At 40.5% G+C, this 20,388-nt stretch overlaps 1 protein-coding gene across 4 annotated transcripts in view; it reads left to right on the top strand.

Annotated features, from left to right (window-relative positions):
• The window catches only part of PTPRG (protein tyrosine phosphatase, receptor type G), a 740,009-nt gene that overhangs the window by 521,742 nt on the left and 197,879 nt on the right, over positions 1-20,388 (top strand). For 3 of the 4 annotated variants that reach the window (XM_023510661.1, XM_023510664.1, XM_023510662.1), the window contains exon 5: positions 2,376-2,471. In XM_023510661.1, coding sequence (XP_023366429.1) covers positions 2,376-2,471 — 96 coding nt within the window. Of the gene's footprint in view, positions 1-2,375; positions 2,472-18,611; positions 18,740-20,388 lie in introns of those variants that run through there. The other variant, XM_023510663.1, reaches the window with a different exon arrangement.

The following is a 20,388-nucleotide window of genomic DNA, read 5'->3' as shown; positions in this document are numbered from 1 at the left end:
CAGGTGATGCATTAAACAATGCCGCTCCTGCTCATGGGCTGAAGTGTAAGAAAGCCTTCTGCGAACCTACTTAATTTGAGAGCCTGAGTTTTAAAAGGAAAGTGAAGTGTAATTTTCTGAATATACTTGTATGGAGTTTCTTTCTTGGGCTAGTAGCATTGCACCAAAAGCAATCCCCCGGTATTAAACTGTTTTAATCCACACCTCGTTGAATGGATTTTTCTCAGGGTAAATTCATGATGTCTAAAGCTGTCCAAACCTTAAGGCAAAACATTTGTAAGAAACTGTCAGAATCAGTATGAATTCATAGTCTTAAGAAAAAGCATTCTCTTTAGGAAAGAAAATCCTCCAAAAGAATCTACCTATCCTTCTCACATCCACTTTTGTACCTGAGTTTTCCTAGAAACTGTCCTAATTTGGGCTACCTGGTTTCTCCCTTCAGAAAAGAAATGCTATCATGTTCTCAGCATCTTACTTAATTCAGTCATCAGACCTATACTTCAGCTTCTCCCTCTGATTTAACTTTGTTTACTGGGCGTTCAATATCAAATCTCCAAACTCCATCTGGAGTGTGGTTATTTAGCCTCCTACAGAAAGACAGCATCATGTCATTTAGAAAAATGGGGAAGTAGAGGTCATGAAAGAGAGCTAATGATATAGGGGACTGAGTTTTCTCTAAAGAGTCAATGGAATCATACTCTCACTAGAAATTTTAAGATGTCTGCCACAATGTTAACTTTTAGCTATGATAAGGATGATGGCGATTTGTTGAGCACTGATGCTGTCTAAGCAGGAAGTGTACCTATGTGCCTTATACCAGACTGACTTGTTTGAGCCCCATAACCACCTGACAAGGTGGAAGTACTTGACTTTGTGCACAAAAAAGCTGATGCTCAGAAAATACTTTGCCTCACAGGTCTTATAGGCAAGTAAATGAGGAAGCCAGATTAAGAACCAAGGTCTGTTCTTTATATCACATAAGGAATGTCTTAGGGATAGTCTGATTCATTTTTGTTTTCTAAATTTTATAAATTTCAAGGTGTGGGCTGGGCACAGTGGCTCATGCCTATAATCACTGTAGGAGGATGTGGCAGGAAAATCACTTAAGGCCAAGAGTTCGAGACTAGCCTGGACAACATAGTGAGACCCTTTCTCTAGAAAAAATAGAAAAATTAACCAGACATGTTTGCACGTGCTGGTAGTCCCAGCTACTTGGGAGGCTGAGGCAGGAAGAGTGCTTGAGCCCAGGAGTTTGAGGCTACAGTGAGCTGTGATGATGCTACTGCACTCTAGCCCAGGCAACAGAGCAAGACACTGCTTCCAAATACAATAGAACCTGTTTAAGTTGACCAGCTAAGGGACTGTAAAAACTGGTCAACATATGGAGGTGGGCAACACAAGGAATTAGGCCTACTCTACTGATGTGCACATGTACATGGAGTGCACATCCAATATGTGAAAATTAGGTCAATGTAAGGAGATAGTCATTATAGGGAGGTGGTCAACTGTGGAGGCTCTGCTGTGTAGGTATGTGTACACATACATGAGATATGTATGTGGTATATATGAGATAGCAAGGCACGGTCAAGATTAAAATTGTATAATGATTTTAAGTTGATATATCTGTGTTCTACTGTTTTAGTAAGAAACTCTTATCTAGCCAAATATAAAGGAGATATTTAAGGTCTGGATGAGACACCTAGATTTTAGACTCTGATGTTTAATCTTGGGCAAGTTAATGTCAAATTACTAAAGCACTATTTCCTCCTCTATAACTTGAGTATAGTAATTTCTGCCCTACCTTTAGAGGGGATATTGAAAGAATTGAGCAAAATAATGTGAATTGGCTTTTTGCAGACTGTAAGGTGTAAAGCATTACTGTTATCACTTTCATTCTATTTCTTTATGAATTCACTGAAATATGCCATTTGGGCTGTTTCTCAAAGCTACTAAGATACCCCTTCAAATTCTCATCACCATGTCATGCAATTGTTTTTAAAAATGTGCCCATTTAAGTGTTTATAATCTTAATGTGTGGACTGAATCTTATAAGCTTAGTTTTCTACTTTTGTTGACATTTTGATTTTTCATAGGGACATTTCACCACGACTAGGGTATAAGGTAATAATTTGGTGTTATTTATTTTGGGTGGCATGAATGTACTGTGGTTATGTGAGAAGATGTGATATATTCTGAAGTACCTAGGGTTAAAATGACACAATGTCTGGGTTTGCTCTCAAATACCTTAGCAAAGAAACAATATAGATAAATGAATTGGCAAATAAGAGGGAAATATGGGTCCTTTGTACTATTATCTCAACTTCTGTGTATGTTTGAAAACTTTCCCATTACATTTTTTAATTGTTCTTTTACAGATGCAGATTTTCTTTTACAATCCAGATGACTTTGACAGCTTTCAAACTGCAATTTCTGAGAACAGAATAATCGGAGCCATGGCCATATTTTTTCAAGTAAGTTAACAGTGGCTGAAGTACTTCAACCAGAGAGCTCTTGGAGTATTTTTTTATAATTCGCTGAATTGTTCTATGTTTAATGAATGCATCTGTTTTCTAGTTCACACCTGTCTAAATGAAAGATATTTCATATTGTCTAAAGTGTGATTTAAAATGTAAATAAGTATGTTTAGAAACATAATGAAAATTTTTGCATGAATTATTCTGATTTTATTGCTACTTGACTGGTGCACAGATTGAAGAACACATTTATCATCTAAGTTACTTTACTGCTGAAGCTTTTTGAACAGGTTCCTTCAGCATATTAAGTCTGATGTTTTTTTTAAAAGGTAGTTTTCTTTGGTCCAACTTTAAAATTTGACATTACTCGCAAGTAGATTAATAAATAGCATCAGTCGCTTTTGTAAAGAGACCCCTTTTCTTTCCTCCCAGAAATCCCCATGGTAATGAAAGTTTTTGTTGAGACTATTTCCAAGTTGGTACAGTTGTGAATTCCGTCCTTTCTGTTTATGCTTGTGTTGATGAATGTTCATAGCTCAGTATTGATCCTGCACATCAGTCATACCTTGCACCCTTCCATACATACAGTGTCCCTGCTTTTTAATGAGTCAAATCAAATTAAAGCAGTATTGGTCAGGGAGTGCATTGACCAACTTGCCTGCAGGAGCCTGTGCTGCTTTATTATGCGGGATGCAACCTGAGTAGTAGGCGTGTGATTTTTCTTTCAGTCTTAAAATTTGCCTAAAGACTACACACAGGTATTTCTTTTTACCATTGAGTCACTGCTGGAAAATAGTGTCTTGTTGATAACTCAAAGGAACATTCAAGACATCAGAAGCTTCTCCCAAATAGGTCTTTAACATCTGCCTTTTTCAGCAGTTTTCTTTGAGATGGAGCCATTCTTGTTTGGAGGTACGTTGCTTCCATTTCATCTCCCTTTTTAACAGGTAGTACATGATTGACAGTTCTCCGTGGTTTGTCTTTCCCTCTTAACTACGCTTTCTCCCTTTTCTGTTCTTGGATAAAGAGTCACATGGGAGATTATGTGTGAAACTTTGAAAAGCCTAATATTCCATATAATATTCCATGGTTATAAACCATGAGAATGGCAGTCATCTGCACTGATTATGGCACTGATTTCCAAACAGTGGGTTTTGACTTACTATTGGGCCTTGAGATCGTTTCAGTGAGTTCTGACCATCATTTTTAAAATAATGAAATAGGATAATATAGAACAGGGAAATAAAGCTCAGAAAGTATCAGAGTGTATCACACATAGTAAGGGTAAATATTTTTACAGAACCCTGTTTGACGTTCCAGTTGCATACTGGAAGTGCTCTGGTTCGTGTCATAATGTGTATTACTTTCTGTGGGTCACAGGAAGGTGTTTGGGAGTTCTCCTATTTAAGCAGTGTGTTGACCTGGTCTGTCCATGGTTCTCCCAACACATCTTTCTTCTCTTATTACTTCCATGAACCACAGTAGAGCGTAGTGGTTTATGACTGTTATCACTGCAATCAAAATGCTTGCTTTTGGGCGGCACCTGTGGCTCAGTGGGTAGGGTCCAGTCCCAAATACCAAGGGAGGCAGGTTCAAACCCAGACCTGGCCAAACTGTAACAACAACAACAGAATACTTGCTTTTGAATTCCACCTCTTCTTCTTAATAGCTGAATGATGCAGTTATTTAAACTTTCCAACTTGCGTATCCTTATCTATGAAATGGGGATAACAAGTAATACATCATGAAGACTGTAATGGTAATTAAATGAAATCTCTAGTATGGTTTCTAGCACTTGGTGGGCCCTTGGTAGATGCCACATAATCTGATTCTGTATCCATCCAACTGTTCTATGGGATGGAGACTCCAAGGGCATTGGTATATCTGTCCTCTACTCATGTTCTAGACGCTGCCCTGTTGGCAGATGACTTAGGTTCTGTCTGAGCCCTTTCTGCTTCTAAATGGTGATTGGTTTGCCTTTAGCAACACTGGAGCTAAACTACTAAACTACTCTTAAATGACTCCCACTTACCTGCGTAACCCTTGTTTTCTGTCACTGTTCCCTTGGCATGCTGATCTTCCTATAGCCCTGCCATCCATCTACCCTGGCCACCCCCTCTGTCATGCTCACTTATGTCCAGACCCACCAGATCTACATTATAGGGCATCTTTCTTAGAGGAAAATAAAATTTTAAATGTTTTTTATGAGTACTGGAATGACTAGCTCACAGCATGCTCTACCCAGACACTTCCTATTTTTTGAGCTCTATAAACTCTTGTTAAATATAAGACCAATTAGAGTCTAAGGCAGGCAGGACACATTGGTGTGCAAACTAGCAAAATACCTCACTGTGAAGTCTAGGTTTAAAATGCCTAAAGTATTTCGGGGACACACCTACTAGTTAACATATAAAGAAATTTGATATATATTTCATTCACTAAGGTCCTTTTCTGGCTGTTGGTTTGCTGTCTTGTAGACACCAAGTAGAGGGCAGCAAACACAAAGAGAGGAGAGTTTTATTTAGGCAGCAGCTTGTGCTGAGCTGCATCCTTTGTTCTAAGTCCACATGTGTGTTTATACACTTGGGTTCCCACCGTGTCAGGCCATGCAAAGGAAAAAGTATTATTTTAATTTTATAATTTAGTTAGGTCTCATAGTTTGTGATTTTTGTGTTTTGAGTGTAAGAATGATAAATTTGATGGCTTGGTATTTTTTTCCCCAACCAGAGAAATCTTGATACATATTTCCAAATTCAAACCTGGCGTCTGCCATTTCAGTAGTGAAGGAGTCGCTTGTATGTGGTCCTATTGTGGCTCAAAAGCATCGTTCGTTGAACCTACATAGTGTTACAATTCTTTTCTTTGGTTCTTCAATGTTGATTCTGTGCCAGGAATGGTACTAGTTGCTACATTAAGTGTCATAAACAGAGTCTCCTGTCCACTAGGACCACACTTTCACAATCACAAGACTAAAAAGAAATGAAGAGAGAAAGTCCTCTGTTTGTAAAGAGGCTGTACTCTCACTTGGTGCTCACAAACTCACATGTTCATTTTCCAGATGTCATGATGTGAGTGACCCCCAAGTGCAAGTCTAGGCAAGGCCAAGTTTTATGGTAATCTGGATGCCGATTTACTCCCATACACTGGAGTAATTATCTTAACAGTTTCAATTTTTTCACTATCTCTGCTTTTTTCTTTTAACTTCTTCAACATGTGCCTATTACTTTGGGTAAATTTAGTTCTCTCTCTGCCTTTGCTGTGATTAGATATGATGAAGTTCAGAGTGTTGCAAAAAAAAAAAACACAAAAACAAGCACAAATCTAGTGGACATGTGGTTGACCCAGGAACCATCCATTGGGCTAGAGGTTGCTGGCATGCGGCACTGTTATGGCTCACAAATGTGATTTGTTGAACCTACATAGTGTTTATAATTATTTTCTTTGGTTAAATATGAAGGCTTTACAGAAAAAGTCTTGATTATGTAGCAGTAATCAGTATCAGCCTAGTGGCTATCTGCTTTGTAGGGGGTGAGCATTCCCATTGCAACACAATATCCAAGCAGCTTTGTTCATATGTGTTCATGTCAATGTGATCTTAAGATCGTGATGCCTGGCCTGGAGCCCAGTAAATCTGAATGGCAGTTAGCATATTTTTGTTACACAGTTAAGGTCAGTCTCAAGGCTGAAACATGGTGAGCTGGATCTTTTGTGTGAACACAAGTGTCTTCCACTTGTGGAGGTGGCAGGCAGCAAATAAAGTATGCATGTATGCTTGTGCTTTTTGTGTACTCAGTAACCACTAGTGAGTGGAAATTTCATCTCAGTTTTCCAACACATAGTGGTAATGTGTCTGGAGAAAGCATCACCTTTTCCTAGTTCACATGACTCCTCCTTGGGCTAGCAACCCTGTAGAATAGTGGTTCTCAACCTTCCTAATGTTGCGGCCCTTTAATAAAGTTCTTGTTGGTTGTGACCCACAGGTTGAGAACCGCTGCTGTAGAAGAAAGGTAGGTGAATAGATAAAAGTAAAGTGAAAAGTGATTTTCAAGGATTTTTTAAATAAAGAAATTTAAAATAAAAAATTGTCAGGGGAAGAATTTGTTGTTAAACCGCTCGAGAGAATAAACACTTGCTTTGTTAATTTGTGTAAGGACAAAATTTGAAATAATTATTTTCTACTTGTTAAAGTAGAACCTGTACTATTCTCTACTGTAAACCTATTTTGAATGCCTGTAAAGATGTAAAATACTGCAAGTTACTAAAATGCTTTTAAAAAATACTCTATTATTCTAATAACATCCTGCATGGGTTGTCTGGTAGAACAAATAAATATGAAAACCCAGGTTTACATGAAATAGAATCAATGGAGTGATAGGGCAATTGTGGAAGGATGCTTTGCTTCTAAAATACTGTAATTCACCCAAAGATTTAATTGGTGTCTCTTTAAGCATATAGAGTGAAAACACTCAATATTCAGAATGACCTAATCCTTATCTAGGCCTATATTGTTTTAGAACAAAATCATCACCCTCAGAATTCAGTTCTGATTTCATTTTTCTCTTGTTTCTAATCGGTTTCTTCACTATTATTCAACACTTTGCTCTATTTTCCTACCAGGACTCAAGTGCTTCCAATCTGCTGCTTGCATGTAGAAGTTTGGTATCCTCATTCTTTAAGTTTGTGTTTTTTCATGAAGCCCATTATTATCATTGAATTTATGATTTGAGGTGGAACATCCCATTCATTTCATTACCCAGGTGCCACTGTCTTATGCTTGCCTGCAATTTCATTTATATTTCCTTGAACTTTGGAATTACAAATGCATGTTTCTGTGAGTGTCTACATCTAGACACGTTTCTCATGTGACATTCTTCTTCACAGATTTCTTTTTAGATGTGGGCACTTCTGAATCTTTGCATCAGAAACAAAGTAGAAAATTACCATGTCTGTATCCAGAGACCCAGTCTATAGGGAGTACTTTTTATATATTTAAGAAATAAATAAATTGCTTCTGATCATCAGCCTGCCAGCCTGCCTGCCTGCCTTTCTTCTTCCTTTACTTCCTTCCTCCGCTCCCTCTGTTGCCGGTGATAGTGGAGTGTCCTGGCCTCAGCCTAGCTCACAGCAACCTCAAACTCCTGGGCTCAAGTGATCCTCCTGCCTCAGCCTCCCAAGTAGCTGGGACTATAGGTGCTCACTAGGACACCTGGCCAATTTTTCGATTTTCTAGTAGAGATGGGGGTCTTGCTCAGGTTGGTCTTGAATTCTTGAGCTCAAGAAATCCTCCCTCCTGGTCCTCCCAGAGTGGTAGGATTACTGGCATGAGCCGCTGCACCCAGCCTCTTTTTGAGGGGGTGGGAGTGAGATCTCACTATGTTTGCCTAAGCTCTGGCTGTGAACTCCTGGGATCAAGCCATCCTCCTGAGTAGCTGGGATTACAGGCACAAGCCACTGTGCCTGGCTCAAGAATTTCTGTTTGACAATCTGTCTTCAACAACTCTGTTGAGGTCTCCTCAACTAATGTTAGATGTTAGCAGTTCTGCTTCGATGGTGAGAGTTGAGCTGACTGCCTTTGCACCAGTATTGCTTCCGTTCTTATGCACATTCCACCCAGCATAGGACTGCAGGCATTTGGTTTTCCCTAAAGTCTGCAGAGTCATTTGCCCCCTTTTCATTTCTGCCCTTATTTCATGGTTGAAAGGAAACTCTAGAACTCAAATGTTTTGCAAGTTACTAACCCATTCTTTATGTCACGTCGGTGCTACAGACTGCTTAATTATTTTTCTCCATCTGGAGAGGCTTAGTAATTAAATGAAATGGCAGCACCTGGGATTATTTATAGACACTGAGAAGGCAGAGGAGTTCTTGATGACTCATCCATCCACGGCTGGCGAGGAAGCCTTTTTCTACACTTCCCTGCGTTTCACCTCCCCCCTCCGCTCCAAGGCAGATAGGATCTGTCCTTCCTTTGACCCCATGTGACTCCTAGCATTGCATTTTGTACTAAAGCTATTCTTTTTCTTGCTTTCTTCTCCCTTTACATTGTGAGATCTTTGAGGCCTGAGAGTCTTTATTCATCGTTGTGTCTCTTGCAGGTGGCTAACACTGTGGCTGGATTGTGCAAATACTTAACTACATGTGGTGGCAACATATTTACACTCTACTGTGACAGAGTATCTGAAATAGGCACAGAGGGTGTAGGACCTGAGAATACTAGAATATAAACTCTTCCCCAGGTTGAGATTTGTGTCTCATTCCCCTTCTCTCTGTATCCCTCCCACCTGTTCACCCCAGTTCCTCACAGCAGTGACTTGACCTCAGTCGTGGCTCTGTGTACTCAGTCCTGTGTGTTAGGAAGGATTGACTTAAAGGAAGCCTATCATGATCCTATCACATTATAGCTGGAATTTCTCTGTTCAGAGTCCCTGGTCTCCAGGTTCAATAATGAATCCATCAGCCACACAAGTTAGCAAAAGGACAGAGTGTATTGACAGAAAGATTGATAAAAAGAGGGATGAGAACCTATAGCAGCAGCAGAGGAGGGAATCCAGATAGGAAGCTCTTGTGGGCCCGCTGTCTAGGGGTTTATAAGCTGCTTTTCCTATCCTGCAGGCAGAGGGGTTGGGGTATATATGTCAGGAACATGTCACAATCAGCCAGGGACCTGCAGGCAGAGGAATGGGGTCCTTGCAGTCCTCGCCCCAGGTGAGGCAGTAGGGTGTGTGTTCCCTACTCCAGGAGGAGCTGCCCAGATGAGAGACCTCAGGCTGCTTTTTTAGTGACCTTGCTTGAGCCGAGAGAGTACAAGGCTTGTTTATAGCTAGAAATGGGGTCTGTGATGACACTGATTTCTAAGCTCACCTGGGCCTAAAAAATGAGGGTGTCTGTCCAACCCTGAACACAGGAACCCTGTATCAACATCATTAATTATTTGGGTTTGGGGAAAGCATTATGTCTAGGTGGCTGTATAAGCTTCACCCCAAAAAGATGATGTTTGCTATCAGAGGTGTAAGACTCAGGATGGTGAAGGACATTAATTGTGAAGGTTGTAAATGTGATGATTCACAGAGGATGCTAAGTCTCTGATCTGGGGCTCCACTGGGTCTAACGTGTTTTTAAAGGGGTATGTCCCCTTTCAGAAGTGAGTTCAGAGGCCTTTACGGAGTGTTTGAGTATCAGGAATGTCTGGATGTGTCTGTACCTGAGAATGTGTTTAGAGTTTCCCACCAAAATGCCTGTATCTCAGTAAATGGTGGGTGAATACTTTATCTCAGTATTTGGTGGTATAGAGTTTCCCACCAAAATGCCTTTATCTCAGTAAATGGTGGGTGAATTAGGACTGTGCTCATTTTCTGTCTGTTGCCTATCTCTTTCTTGGATTTTTTCTTTCTAGTGTCTGTCTGTAATAGCTGAGAGGTTGGTTTCTGTGTATTCCAGTTCATCTGTATGTTTGTTTCTTTCTTTTTTCTTGCTCTTGCTGTTACTTTCATATCTGTTTTTCTTCTTCTTTCCCCGTTTCCAGATTCTCTAAGTAAATAAAATGTAAGATTTTCTCATTCACGTGGCTATTTGCTAACTCATTTGATCATTCTGCAATATTTATTAAGCTCCATCTCTTTATCATGCCCCATAAAAATTGAAAAGGTATCTTCAGAATTATATCCTGCTCTCAAAGTAGTTGGGAAATTACGTTTTGAGAAGGGTTGGCCTTTTACTTCTTTCCTCAAAAGTAGTGTCATTTTGTCATTGAGTGATCAGGGAGAACAGATCATGTCAGGCAGAGAAATATAATAGAAAAATACAAGAATTGTATTTCTGTAGAATTTTTAAATGATAACATATTTTGAGCATGCAAAGCTCCCAGTTGTGAATTTCACAATTAGACTCTTCCTTCTCCATTTTTCTTCTTTCTTCTATTGTTCTGCAAAACAAAACACTACTATGAAGTATAAATAATTCCTTTTATTCATGGTGACCCAAATTAATCTTTTTATTTTTTTAACCATCCTCAAAAGAATCTTCTGAAGAAGATTCTTCTTCTCTTTGATAAGGAATAATTTTCTGTCATTGCTATAGTTCTAAATTTTTTTATGTTTCTCTTTTTTCAGTTTTCACCAGTTTTGCTAGCAATGTGAAACAAGGTCTCTTTCTCCAAAAAGAGAAAGAGAGAAAACAAATTAGTAATTTTATCCATCTACCAACCCCACCCGCCCACCCCACCACCCACTACTCACCAAAGAAAACCAAAACCTATTTTTGGGTCTGTGAACATGTAAAATTGTGTCAGAGAATGGTGGTCGATAGTTTAAAACTTCCTTCTTAAATTGCTTTTCCAGGATAATTGCAGTAAACTAATATGATCCTTAATTTATTCCTTTCTAGTTGCTGCTGTTTGAATATCATCCTTCTGGCATTTTCCACTCCTTGGTTTTATCTAGTTATAAGTTCAATTCTTTCACTACATTACCTAAAAGTGCAGTTTCAGAATGTTTTGGGTTGATTAAGAAGAGTTTTTTTTAATACACACACAAAAATTAAAATACATATGTTCCAATTAACCTATTTTAACAGTTAATTGATTTCATACAACTCACCATTAAGTGAAGGCCAGAATCATTCTTAATGTTCAGATGCAATTTTGGAATAGATTTCTGGATGTACAACATTGAATTTATAGCCTATCAGGTGTTTTTAGTACATCTCCTGTCTGCACATGGCCAGTAATTCAAATTTCCTCTTAGTGGACATTACAGAGGACTATTTAATTATTGGTGAAGCATTATATAATTAAGAGACTCTGAGTTCTTTGAATGTGACCATGTGAAAATCTATTTTAATTAAATCATTATACTTCAAGGACAGTTACCAAGTACTTTGCTTTGCTACATCATTGAATGATAGTTTATAATTGTTTTGGCCATTAGTTCTCATATAAGTCATAGAATCTGATTGTCATAGACTCAGAGAAGATCTTACGCACTCTATAGTGTCCTCCCTATGACAGATGACTGGCCTGGTTCTCTGAAAGGTTAAATGGTTGGCCATGGTCCCAAAGCTCTTTTCAGTCTACCAAGCCAAAAATGTGTGTTTCTTGACTCTGACTCCCAGTCCATTTGCTTTCTGGCCCCCCCTAGATTTGGTCTTCCTGGAATGTGATCTAGGAGGGTGCCTTCACTGACTGTCTCCTGGGAGAACTCCAAACACAAAGTACCTTGCTTTAGAAGGGCATGACAACTCTCTTCACCCCACCATTCCCCACCTAGATTAGCTCATTGAAAAGACGCTTCTCAATAGAGGATGAATACTCCTAATAGAAGTTTATATTGATTGAGGACTTCATTCATGTAAAAAGCTAATGACAAAGTACCTACTACACATTATTTTATTTAACGGAGATCCCTCAGTGCATTATTACGTACATTTTACACACATGGAAGCTGTGGCATGGAGCTTTTTTCAGTATAAATGACTCAAGATTACCCAGAGCAGTAAATGCCAGAGCCAACATCTCAACAGCAACAGTCTATCTCCAGGGTCTGTGCTCTTAGTGGCAAACTGAATTGGAAAAGTTGGGTTTTCTGTTGAAGAAGAGGGAGAAAGAAGGCCTCTCTTAATTTGGCTGGCACCCAAAGAGTTATTTTCTTGTAACTTAAAATTATGTCCTTGTCCCTTTGGTCCATAAAATTTCTGATCCTCAGTTCTCTTAGGTTCTGTGCCTATAATTATTTTTTAGATTTGATGACAGCCTTTTTCTTCAGCTTCTTCCCTTTTATAAAAAAGCTATAAAGAGTACAGAATGAATGGTGTGGTTAGATAAGGATAGTGTGAGTGAACGGCATAAAAGATTTGAATAGTCATTTATTAACTTTTTTTGTATGGTGTCAGGGGAGGAGGGAGGGTTTTTCTCTCATTAGGGGACATGTCTGGAGACATTTTGGGTTGTGACAGCCAGGGCAGAGTTGCTACTAGCATCTACTGGATGGAGCCCAGGATGTTGCTAAACTTTCTGCAGTGCACAGGAGAGACCCCACAGCAAAGAATTAGCAGGCCCAAAATGTCAGTGCTGGTTGAGGTTGAGCACCTCTGCTTCGTGAAAATTAACTAAAGTGACTTGAGGACACCAGAATGTTTTAATCTCAGTAGAGGAGGGAGGCTGTTTAGGTTATTCTGCAGGCTGGTAGCCATAAGAATATGTAACAATCCCAATCTCGAGAAATCTGGTTGTCCCTGGATAACCAAGACTTTAAAGAGGGGATTCCAACATAAGATACAAAGATATGCATGTCAAATATTTAAATCTGCCATATTTCTATGTATCCTAGGTTCACCTCCGCCCCCTTGAGTTGAAGAGCCTACGTGGGCATTTGTTCCCAGACACTGCAATGATTTTTTTTAAACAAGCACAAATTTAATAGAACATTCACTTAGATGTAGAAAAGTAAACAAAGATAAGAGCATGTGCAAATGCCATTGAACTTGAAATCAGAGAGAGCTAGTTTGAAAAACTCAAAGGTCAGTGAAGCTCCCTTGTTGGGGCCGTAGGAGAATCTAATTCTGCAAATCACAGTGCTGTGCTGTCCCCCAGAGTTAAAGGAGGATTGTCCTGGGGCAGCTTTTAAAGCTGTTAATGCTGACATGTTTTATTTAGCGGGTTGTTATTGTCTCTTTTGAAATCTCTTTGCTCTCTTGCCATCTAGGTACTGATGGCTGGAATTTGAGGCTGTGTGAATCCCATGCCACTCTTCTGCAGTAGGACTGCACAGGATCGCCCATGGGAGAAGGGGCTTGCATTCTCCTTTGATTTTGTAGTTAGCAATTTACATTAAAACTGCTGTTTGTTTTCTCTGTGGCATCTTAATGTACGTTATATGTCTGCACCACCTGAAGCCCAGGGCTTTTGTTTCTCATTCTGTTCTCTAGGATGTCTGACTATGTCTTGAATGCCCTTCGACCCACACTCTCAATGCAGATATCCTGTACACAAAGACAAACCAATCTGCACAGATCTTTCTTATTTAGTGAAAATCAATTCCACCATTTGTACGTGATGTGATAGCAAACTTGGAAGAAACGTAATTTAGGCATGTGAAACTTTTTACGATTTTCCCAGTATCTTTTTTTGTAACACCTGATCTTGGTAACACTGTTTTGCCAACTGTGGTATTTTTTCAAGAGTGCAGCTCCTGAGGTTTGTGAGGGATTAAGAGACAGAGTCTACTGGGAGAACTTCCGTGATGGAAATACTTTATTTTACCTGCCTTTTAACTGGCCACAGGTGAGAATCCAGATGAGCTACATAAAAGGCACAGGAGTCGGAGCTCCCATGACTTCTTCCTTATGACTGTACAGGTGTCTTTTGAGAAAATTTTTGGTATCAAATCTTGTTTGGGATTTGATGGGAGCTATAAAACATACCTCTCTGCATTGACTCACCTGGACACACTGGTACAGCCGATTCTGTTTTTCTTAGAACACTGTTTTATGAATGTGTATTAAATTCATAAGGTTTTTGTAGTGTACAGATTCCTAGGTAGTGGTATGTAAAACAGTATAATAGAGCTAACTAATCTGGATCTTGCTTAATTGGAATCTGAGTTTGTCCAAAACTGAGGGAAGCCAGGACTTGCTTTTGCATTTTAAGAAGGCATTAATTAGGCACATCAGTGGTGTAAATAAAATTGCAATGGGAGGGGTTGCATCATCTGTACATCCACTGGGCATTCTCAACCCATTTTACAGAATATTAATTTAATACATTGACTGCCACATTAGAAAAAATATTTTTTTTTCCTTGGGGCCACAGTGTTTTATTAGATCAAGATAGGCCAAGAGACATGTGAGTTATATATGCTTTATGAGGCCCCAGGTAAAAACTAGTGTGAGTTAAATACTCACTGGCAGTAAATGTGTTAATGGAGTCCTTTGGTTTTAACAGAAGACTCTTACATGTTCACATAAGTGGATTTTAGTGAGGGATACTTCTAAAATCACACTATCAGTAATTGGTTTGTACCACATATAACGAAATAACATTATTTATCTCTGAGACAAGACTCAGTTTGGACGTTTCTCATGACTCACTTCTGGGGACTTCTCCCTCCATGTTACTGAGGTCTCACTCAACCTTCTACAGTGTATTCCTTGGTAGCTTGGCATGCTTGAACACCATTCTAATGAAGTTTCAGTGAATTATTTCTATTTTTAGGCACTCTCCAAAGGTGGCTGCCAGACACTAGTTCTGTTTTTTTTTTTTTTTAACTGAACTGATTATAGGGTTTAGTGCCAGATGCTTCAAAAATTCAAGCAGCTAACTAACACAAAGCCAATTCCTAAATCTTTTAGGAAAGGAAATGAATGTTTAGAGTCATATTCAAACTTGGTAGCTCAGCTACCCTTTCTCTTTGTTTTTGAATGGCAGTCAGCCCAAAGCTTTGTGGTTCCTCTGTATTTCAAATTTTAGAGGTGAAAGATGTTCTCATCACACTAAAACAGTTCATACAGGTAAAATCCCAAGTCTTCTGAAAAGAGACTTTCAGAGTCTGGTTCTCTCTGAATATAAACAATAATAAAAATAACAACAGGTGGTATTTATGACCTCTGCTTATGTATCAGGTGCTCTGCCAGTTCTGCCAAGCATTCTGCATATGTTATCCCATTTAATGCTTGTAACAGCCCTCTGAGAAGGAGATTCTGATTCCAGAAACTTCCCAGATGCTAAAAGTCCCTTTGATTATGAAATCAGTGTGTAAGGTTTTAGAGGAAGAAAAATCTGCACAAATTCTGACTTGCCAGCTCAGCGCCCATAGCACAGTGGTTATGGCGCTGGCCACATACACCGAGGCTGGCAGGTTCGAACCCAGCCCAGGCCTACTAAACAACAATGACAACTGCAACAAAAAAAGCCAAGCGTTGTGGTGGGCGCCTGTAGTCCCAGCTACTTGGGAGGCTGAGGCAAGAGAATGGCTTAAGCCCAAGAGTTTAAGGTTGCTGTGAGCTGTGACACCATGGCACTCTACCAAGGGTGACAGAGTGAGACTGTCTCAAAGAAAAAATAAAAATTCTGACTTGCCACTTACTGGCTTATTCCTTTGGACAAATCTATTTAATCCCTTTCTGCCTCAATTCCTTTGTCCATAAAATAGAATGTTGCTATCTGATTGATTTATTGTGAACTTCAAATGAGATGATGTATGTGAAATCACTACAGAGAAGTTTTTAAAGCACTCTATAAAAATTGTTACAGTGAAAATAGTTTTCCTGATGATAATTAATAATGACTGGGCATTTCAATGTGAAAATAAAATGGAATACTTTGAATTATTACTTCCCTCCATCCTGAAGTCTGTCCCAGAACGTACACACTGTAGTAAACGTACTGCTTCTGTATGTCAGGTGTGCACATTCTCCTGCTTGAGTTTTGGTAGAGGGTGCTGTAGGTCTCTAATTGCCTTGGCTGTGAGACAGGATCTTAAGTAGTTGTTATTGGTGCAGTGACTCAGTAATTCAGGAGGAGGCAACCGAATTCAAATTTCCTCAAGCAGCATCTACATGTCTCTCTTACTCCTTTATAGAGAAGCTAAAGCAATTTGTTGTAACACTTTGGATGGTGAAATAAATAGACATTTAATTGGAGCAGCCAGTCAGTGGAGAAAGAGACAAGTAACCCACTGATAGAGGCCCACGTGCCTGCAGATGGTGGTGAGGCCATTTGGAACTGAACAGGCCCCATCTTCACCCAGACACCAAGGAACTGCTTAATTCCTAGTCATGAGTTCCTCTCTGGTGACAAAGTCATGAATCAGGGATCCTTTCTGTAGCCTTATCTTATGGTGGGAATAGCTCCTTTTCTGGGAAGTCCCTTACAAGCATCTCCTTGGTTGGAGACAGTGCCAGCAATAAGGATACAATGGTTGGAAATTTTTACACCTGGTGGCACGGGAATTATTATCTGTTCTGGGGACTCATTAGTCCCCATGTTTGATGTGGCTGGAGGGTGGGAGTAATGGATGGGCAATGTGGTCTTCTTCTGTATGTGGCAGTTCTGACTCTAAGTTCCCCGGTCTGATGGGATGAGATCACCCCATACACACACCCCTCCCTCCCTCCCTTCCTCCTCCTTGCCTGTGTCTCCTCTCTGCTGTCTTCATTCACTCCCTTTGCAAAGTTGTGGAATCACTGTGGTGAAACGTGTACACTGGTTAGCATGATGTTCAAAGGGCCGAATAAGACGTGGTCCTTATCATCATGAAGGTCAACCCCCCCCTTCCCGCCCCCAACTGTAAAGCTTCTTAAGACAAAGACCTTTGCTTGTTTGGTGTTAATGTTCTTGATGCTTATCACAGAGACACAATGAATAAAAATAAAAGAGGTTGCATAAGAGTCAGCTTGAATAAAATGGACTCTGGGTCCACCTTGCTGAATTAAATCCCTGTTCTGCCCATTAGCATCAGTAAACTTCAGTCCAGTCTCCACTTACCCTTTTTTTTTTTTTTTTGCACAATGGTAAAAATTAGTTTCCAAGTAGAAAAGTTGTGCACAGGGAGGAGTAATTAACCTGCCTGTGTTAGAGAGGAAAGGCATTCTCACCCGACCAATGTAATGTATCTATTATTATTTTATCTCTTGCTTTCCAAACTCAGTGGGCTGAAGTATACAACAGTTGTCCCCAACCGTGGCAGCACATCAGAGTCCTTGAGCTTTTAAATAGCACCAATGCTTGGGTTCCACCCCTGGGACTTAGGTGTAAGTGGTTTGTCAGGTGACCTGAGCCTTCTGTATTTTAACATCTACTGACATAATTCCAGGTAGTGCTGCACAGCTTGAGAGCTCCCAATAGAGCCTCCAATGTGGCTCATCTGGGCTCCTTGGGGACCCCCTTTGACAACACCACCACCACACCCCCCTACACCCTCATCCTATCCCCACCTCACCCCATCACACCTGCTCCCTGCCTAGGTGGCTGACGATTCATTTAGGCCTTACTCTGAGGGTTCTAGTTTTCTTTCTCCTTTTCCTTTTTTCAAGAGATAAGGTCTTACAATGTCACAGGCATGAGCCACCATGCTCAGCCTCATGTTTTCCACCAAGCTGCCTCCAAAGCACAGGCGTGGAGCTGGCTACCTGTGGAAACTCACTTCAAGCTAATACAAATTGGGTTTTGATGGCTGTCGCCACCAGCTCCCCCCAGTCCCCTGGCTTCATAAGAGATTTTGGACATTCTGGGCACTGGCAGCACCTGCTAAACAGCTTGGTACCCAGAGCCAGGCCTCTTCCAGCCCCCTGTCCACACTGAGGCCATGTGGGGCCCATGCTGAAGATTTGTCTCCAAACTGGGCCAACAGGAATTGTGCACTTAGTGAGGCTGGGCAGGCTCAGGGGTGTTCTCAGGAGGCTCCTGAACCCCTAAGCTGCTGTTGAAACTTTTTGGAAGCCCAGAAGCAGTTCTACTCATGCCTGGCTGTGTTCTGCCAAGAGGTATTTGCTGATGTTTGCATGTCAGGAAGGCTGTGACCTGCCACAGAAGAGCCGTTCTATCCACAGGCCGACTGTGCTGTACAGAGTGGTAATCTACCTTCCGTGCCTTCGCCTCCCAGAGCACCAAGTAACAATCTCTTCTCTGCAGCTTTATAAATGATGAAATGTTGCACAGCGTATTTTTGCCAGGCAAACATGTAAAATCAGCCCAGATGCTCACCAAAATACTGTGCCTTCAGTTACATCCTTGTTGTAAAAGCTTCATTTGAAATTCTTGGGTAATAAAGGAAGAGACAGCACTGTTTACCATCCCCAGTGACTAAGCACCCAGTCTTGGTGTTGGAGGGGACTCTGTTATGCACCGATGCTGTCAGTTAGGGAGAATGTCAAAGCTTACATCACTCATGGCCTTCAGTGAGGCAAAGGAAGGGTGTCTAAAAGTAGAAGATTGTGACTTGGTATAGATACAGGCTACCTAGGGACTGATAAGACTCAGATGACAATGGCTCAATGTGACAGCAGTACAGGAGATCACATAGCATCCTAAATTCTCAGTGAATGTCTGGGTCAGTCTGTCTCGTGCACAGAGTGTAATCTGGCCTCTTTCGGTATTCATTTACCAAATATGCCTTGTAGCCAACTGCAAGCCAGGCACTGTGCCAGGCACCAGTGCCACTCTGGTTAGGGTGTAACTGTGTGGTCTCGGTCTTTGTGGACATCACAGACTGTTGAGGGAATAGGTGTTAATCATGCAAACGTGCCAATGGACGTGATTCAACTTGTGTTACATGGTGAGTAGTGAAGGAAAGAGATATTCAGTACTCTGAGAGCATGCGATGTGGGTTAGGCTCATTTTCAGGGTTGGGAAGGGCTATCCAGAAAAAGACAGGATTGGGCTGAGGTTAACTAGGGTAGGAAGTAGAGGCTGAACAGAGCAGGTGCCAAGTTGCTAGGGAATAGTATGTTTGATGTCCCCAAACAGGAGAACTGAGTGTCTGAGAACCTGAGAGAAAGCCATCAGGGCTGGACCTAGAAAGTGCTGGCCCCACTAGACCCTAAAAAGCCTTGAAGATCATCAACTCTGGACTTTTCTGGGTACATCTTAGAAAACTCTCAGAGGATGGGAACTAACCTGGTTCCCATTTTGAGCAGCTTGGGAATATGAGGGAGGGATCTGCTCAGCTCTCACAGAGAGCAGGGAAGAGGCACTGGCATCTGTCAGAAAGAGAAGAGATGTTGGTAGCTGGGATCTCGGGAAAAATGATCTCTTTCTATTACCAAGATTGTAAGGGTTTTATGTTCTTATGTGGGAGAAAGAAAATTAGTTTCAGCTTCTGGAAGCATGCATTTGAAGCAACTTGGTGACTAATGAAAATAACACTTCTAGAGTAGGAAAGCAGGTCAGGAGGGGTTTTATAAATGCTGCTCACGCTTGGATTTATAGAAGCATCCTCATTGCTGTTTTGATATTGGCAATTTTTCTGAGCTCACTTTTCGCTGCTTTTCTCATTTGATGTTTTTTCCTGTTGTATTTGTTTCCTTCCGTGTTTTATGTGCATTATATGAATGTATCGAATGAACCTTCTGTCTTCTTCGGGTTCCATTTTAATTTTGGAGAGCTAGACTGGGGTGGGATCATGATGATCAGTTCATGTGTGGGTTTTGCCATGTGTTATCTCTGCAATTACAGCTGACTGCTTTTCATTGTAAAAGTTAATTTTGCAGCCATATTGTAAAACCCATAAACCCATTGATTGAACTTCTTGGGGATTTTATTAGTGTATTTCTGAAAATAATCCATAGATGACTAATATATAAAAATTACAGTTGTCATTCATAGTATCATATTATCTCTCCACCCTCTGGGTTTCAGGACAGATTGATGACCAGGCTGAATCCTAATTATAATTATCTGAATAAAAGAACAAATTAGGTGTATGGTCCCTAGCTGCAGTAGCCTTTAATGCCAATCACATTTTATACTCTGTTTACAATTTACATTTCTGAAGACCTTCCATTTGGGTCTCATTTGCAGCGCAGAAGGATTTTTAAATGTACACAGTTTAACAGCTCATCTTAGAAACAGAGCAAAAAGCCAACCATCTTAAATGTGAAATTAGGACCCAAGCTGGCTTAGGAGACACCATTAGGGACTCACTGCTAAAAACACAAGGGAGCCCCCAGCCAGCCAGTAACACAATCACACACTTCAGGAAGGGCAAACTTGGGGTCTCTGTGTAGCAGATTGCCTTGTTCCACTTAGCACTCTAAAGATATTGGTGATAAAATCTGAAAGTATGAAATAGGCTTGGTAAAGGACAGACTTCTCAGTTCTTTTAGATCTTGCTCATGTCATCTTCCAGCAGAGGAGCGAGGATAAGACTGTTAAATGCGGTTCAGGATGTTCTGCCAGAAGTGATATTACCCCAGACGTGCGTTC

Source organism: Otolemur garnettii, unplaced genomic scaffold (assembly GCF_000181295.1).
Source record: "Otolemur garnettii isolate 467f Iridium unplaced genomic scaffold, OtoGar3 scaffold00015, whole genome shotgun sequence".
NCBI classification, from domain to species: Eukaryota; Metazoa; Chordata; class Mammalia; order Primates; family Galagidae; genus Otolemur; species Otolemur garnettii.
This window is presented reverse-complemented; position numbering and strand designations above follow the sequence as displayed.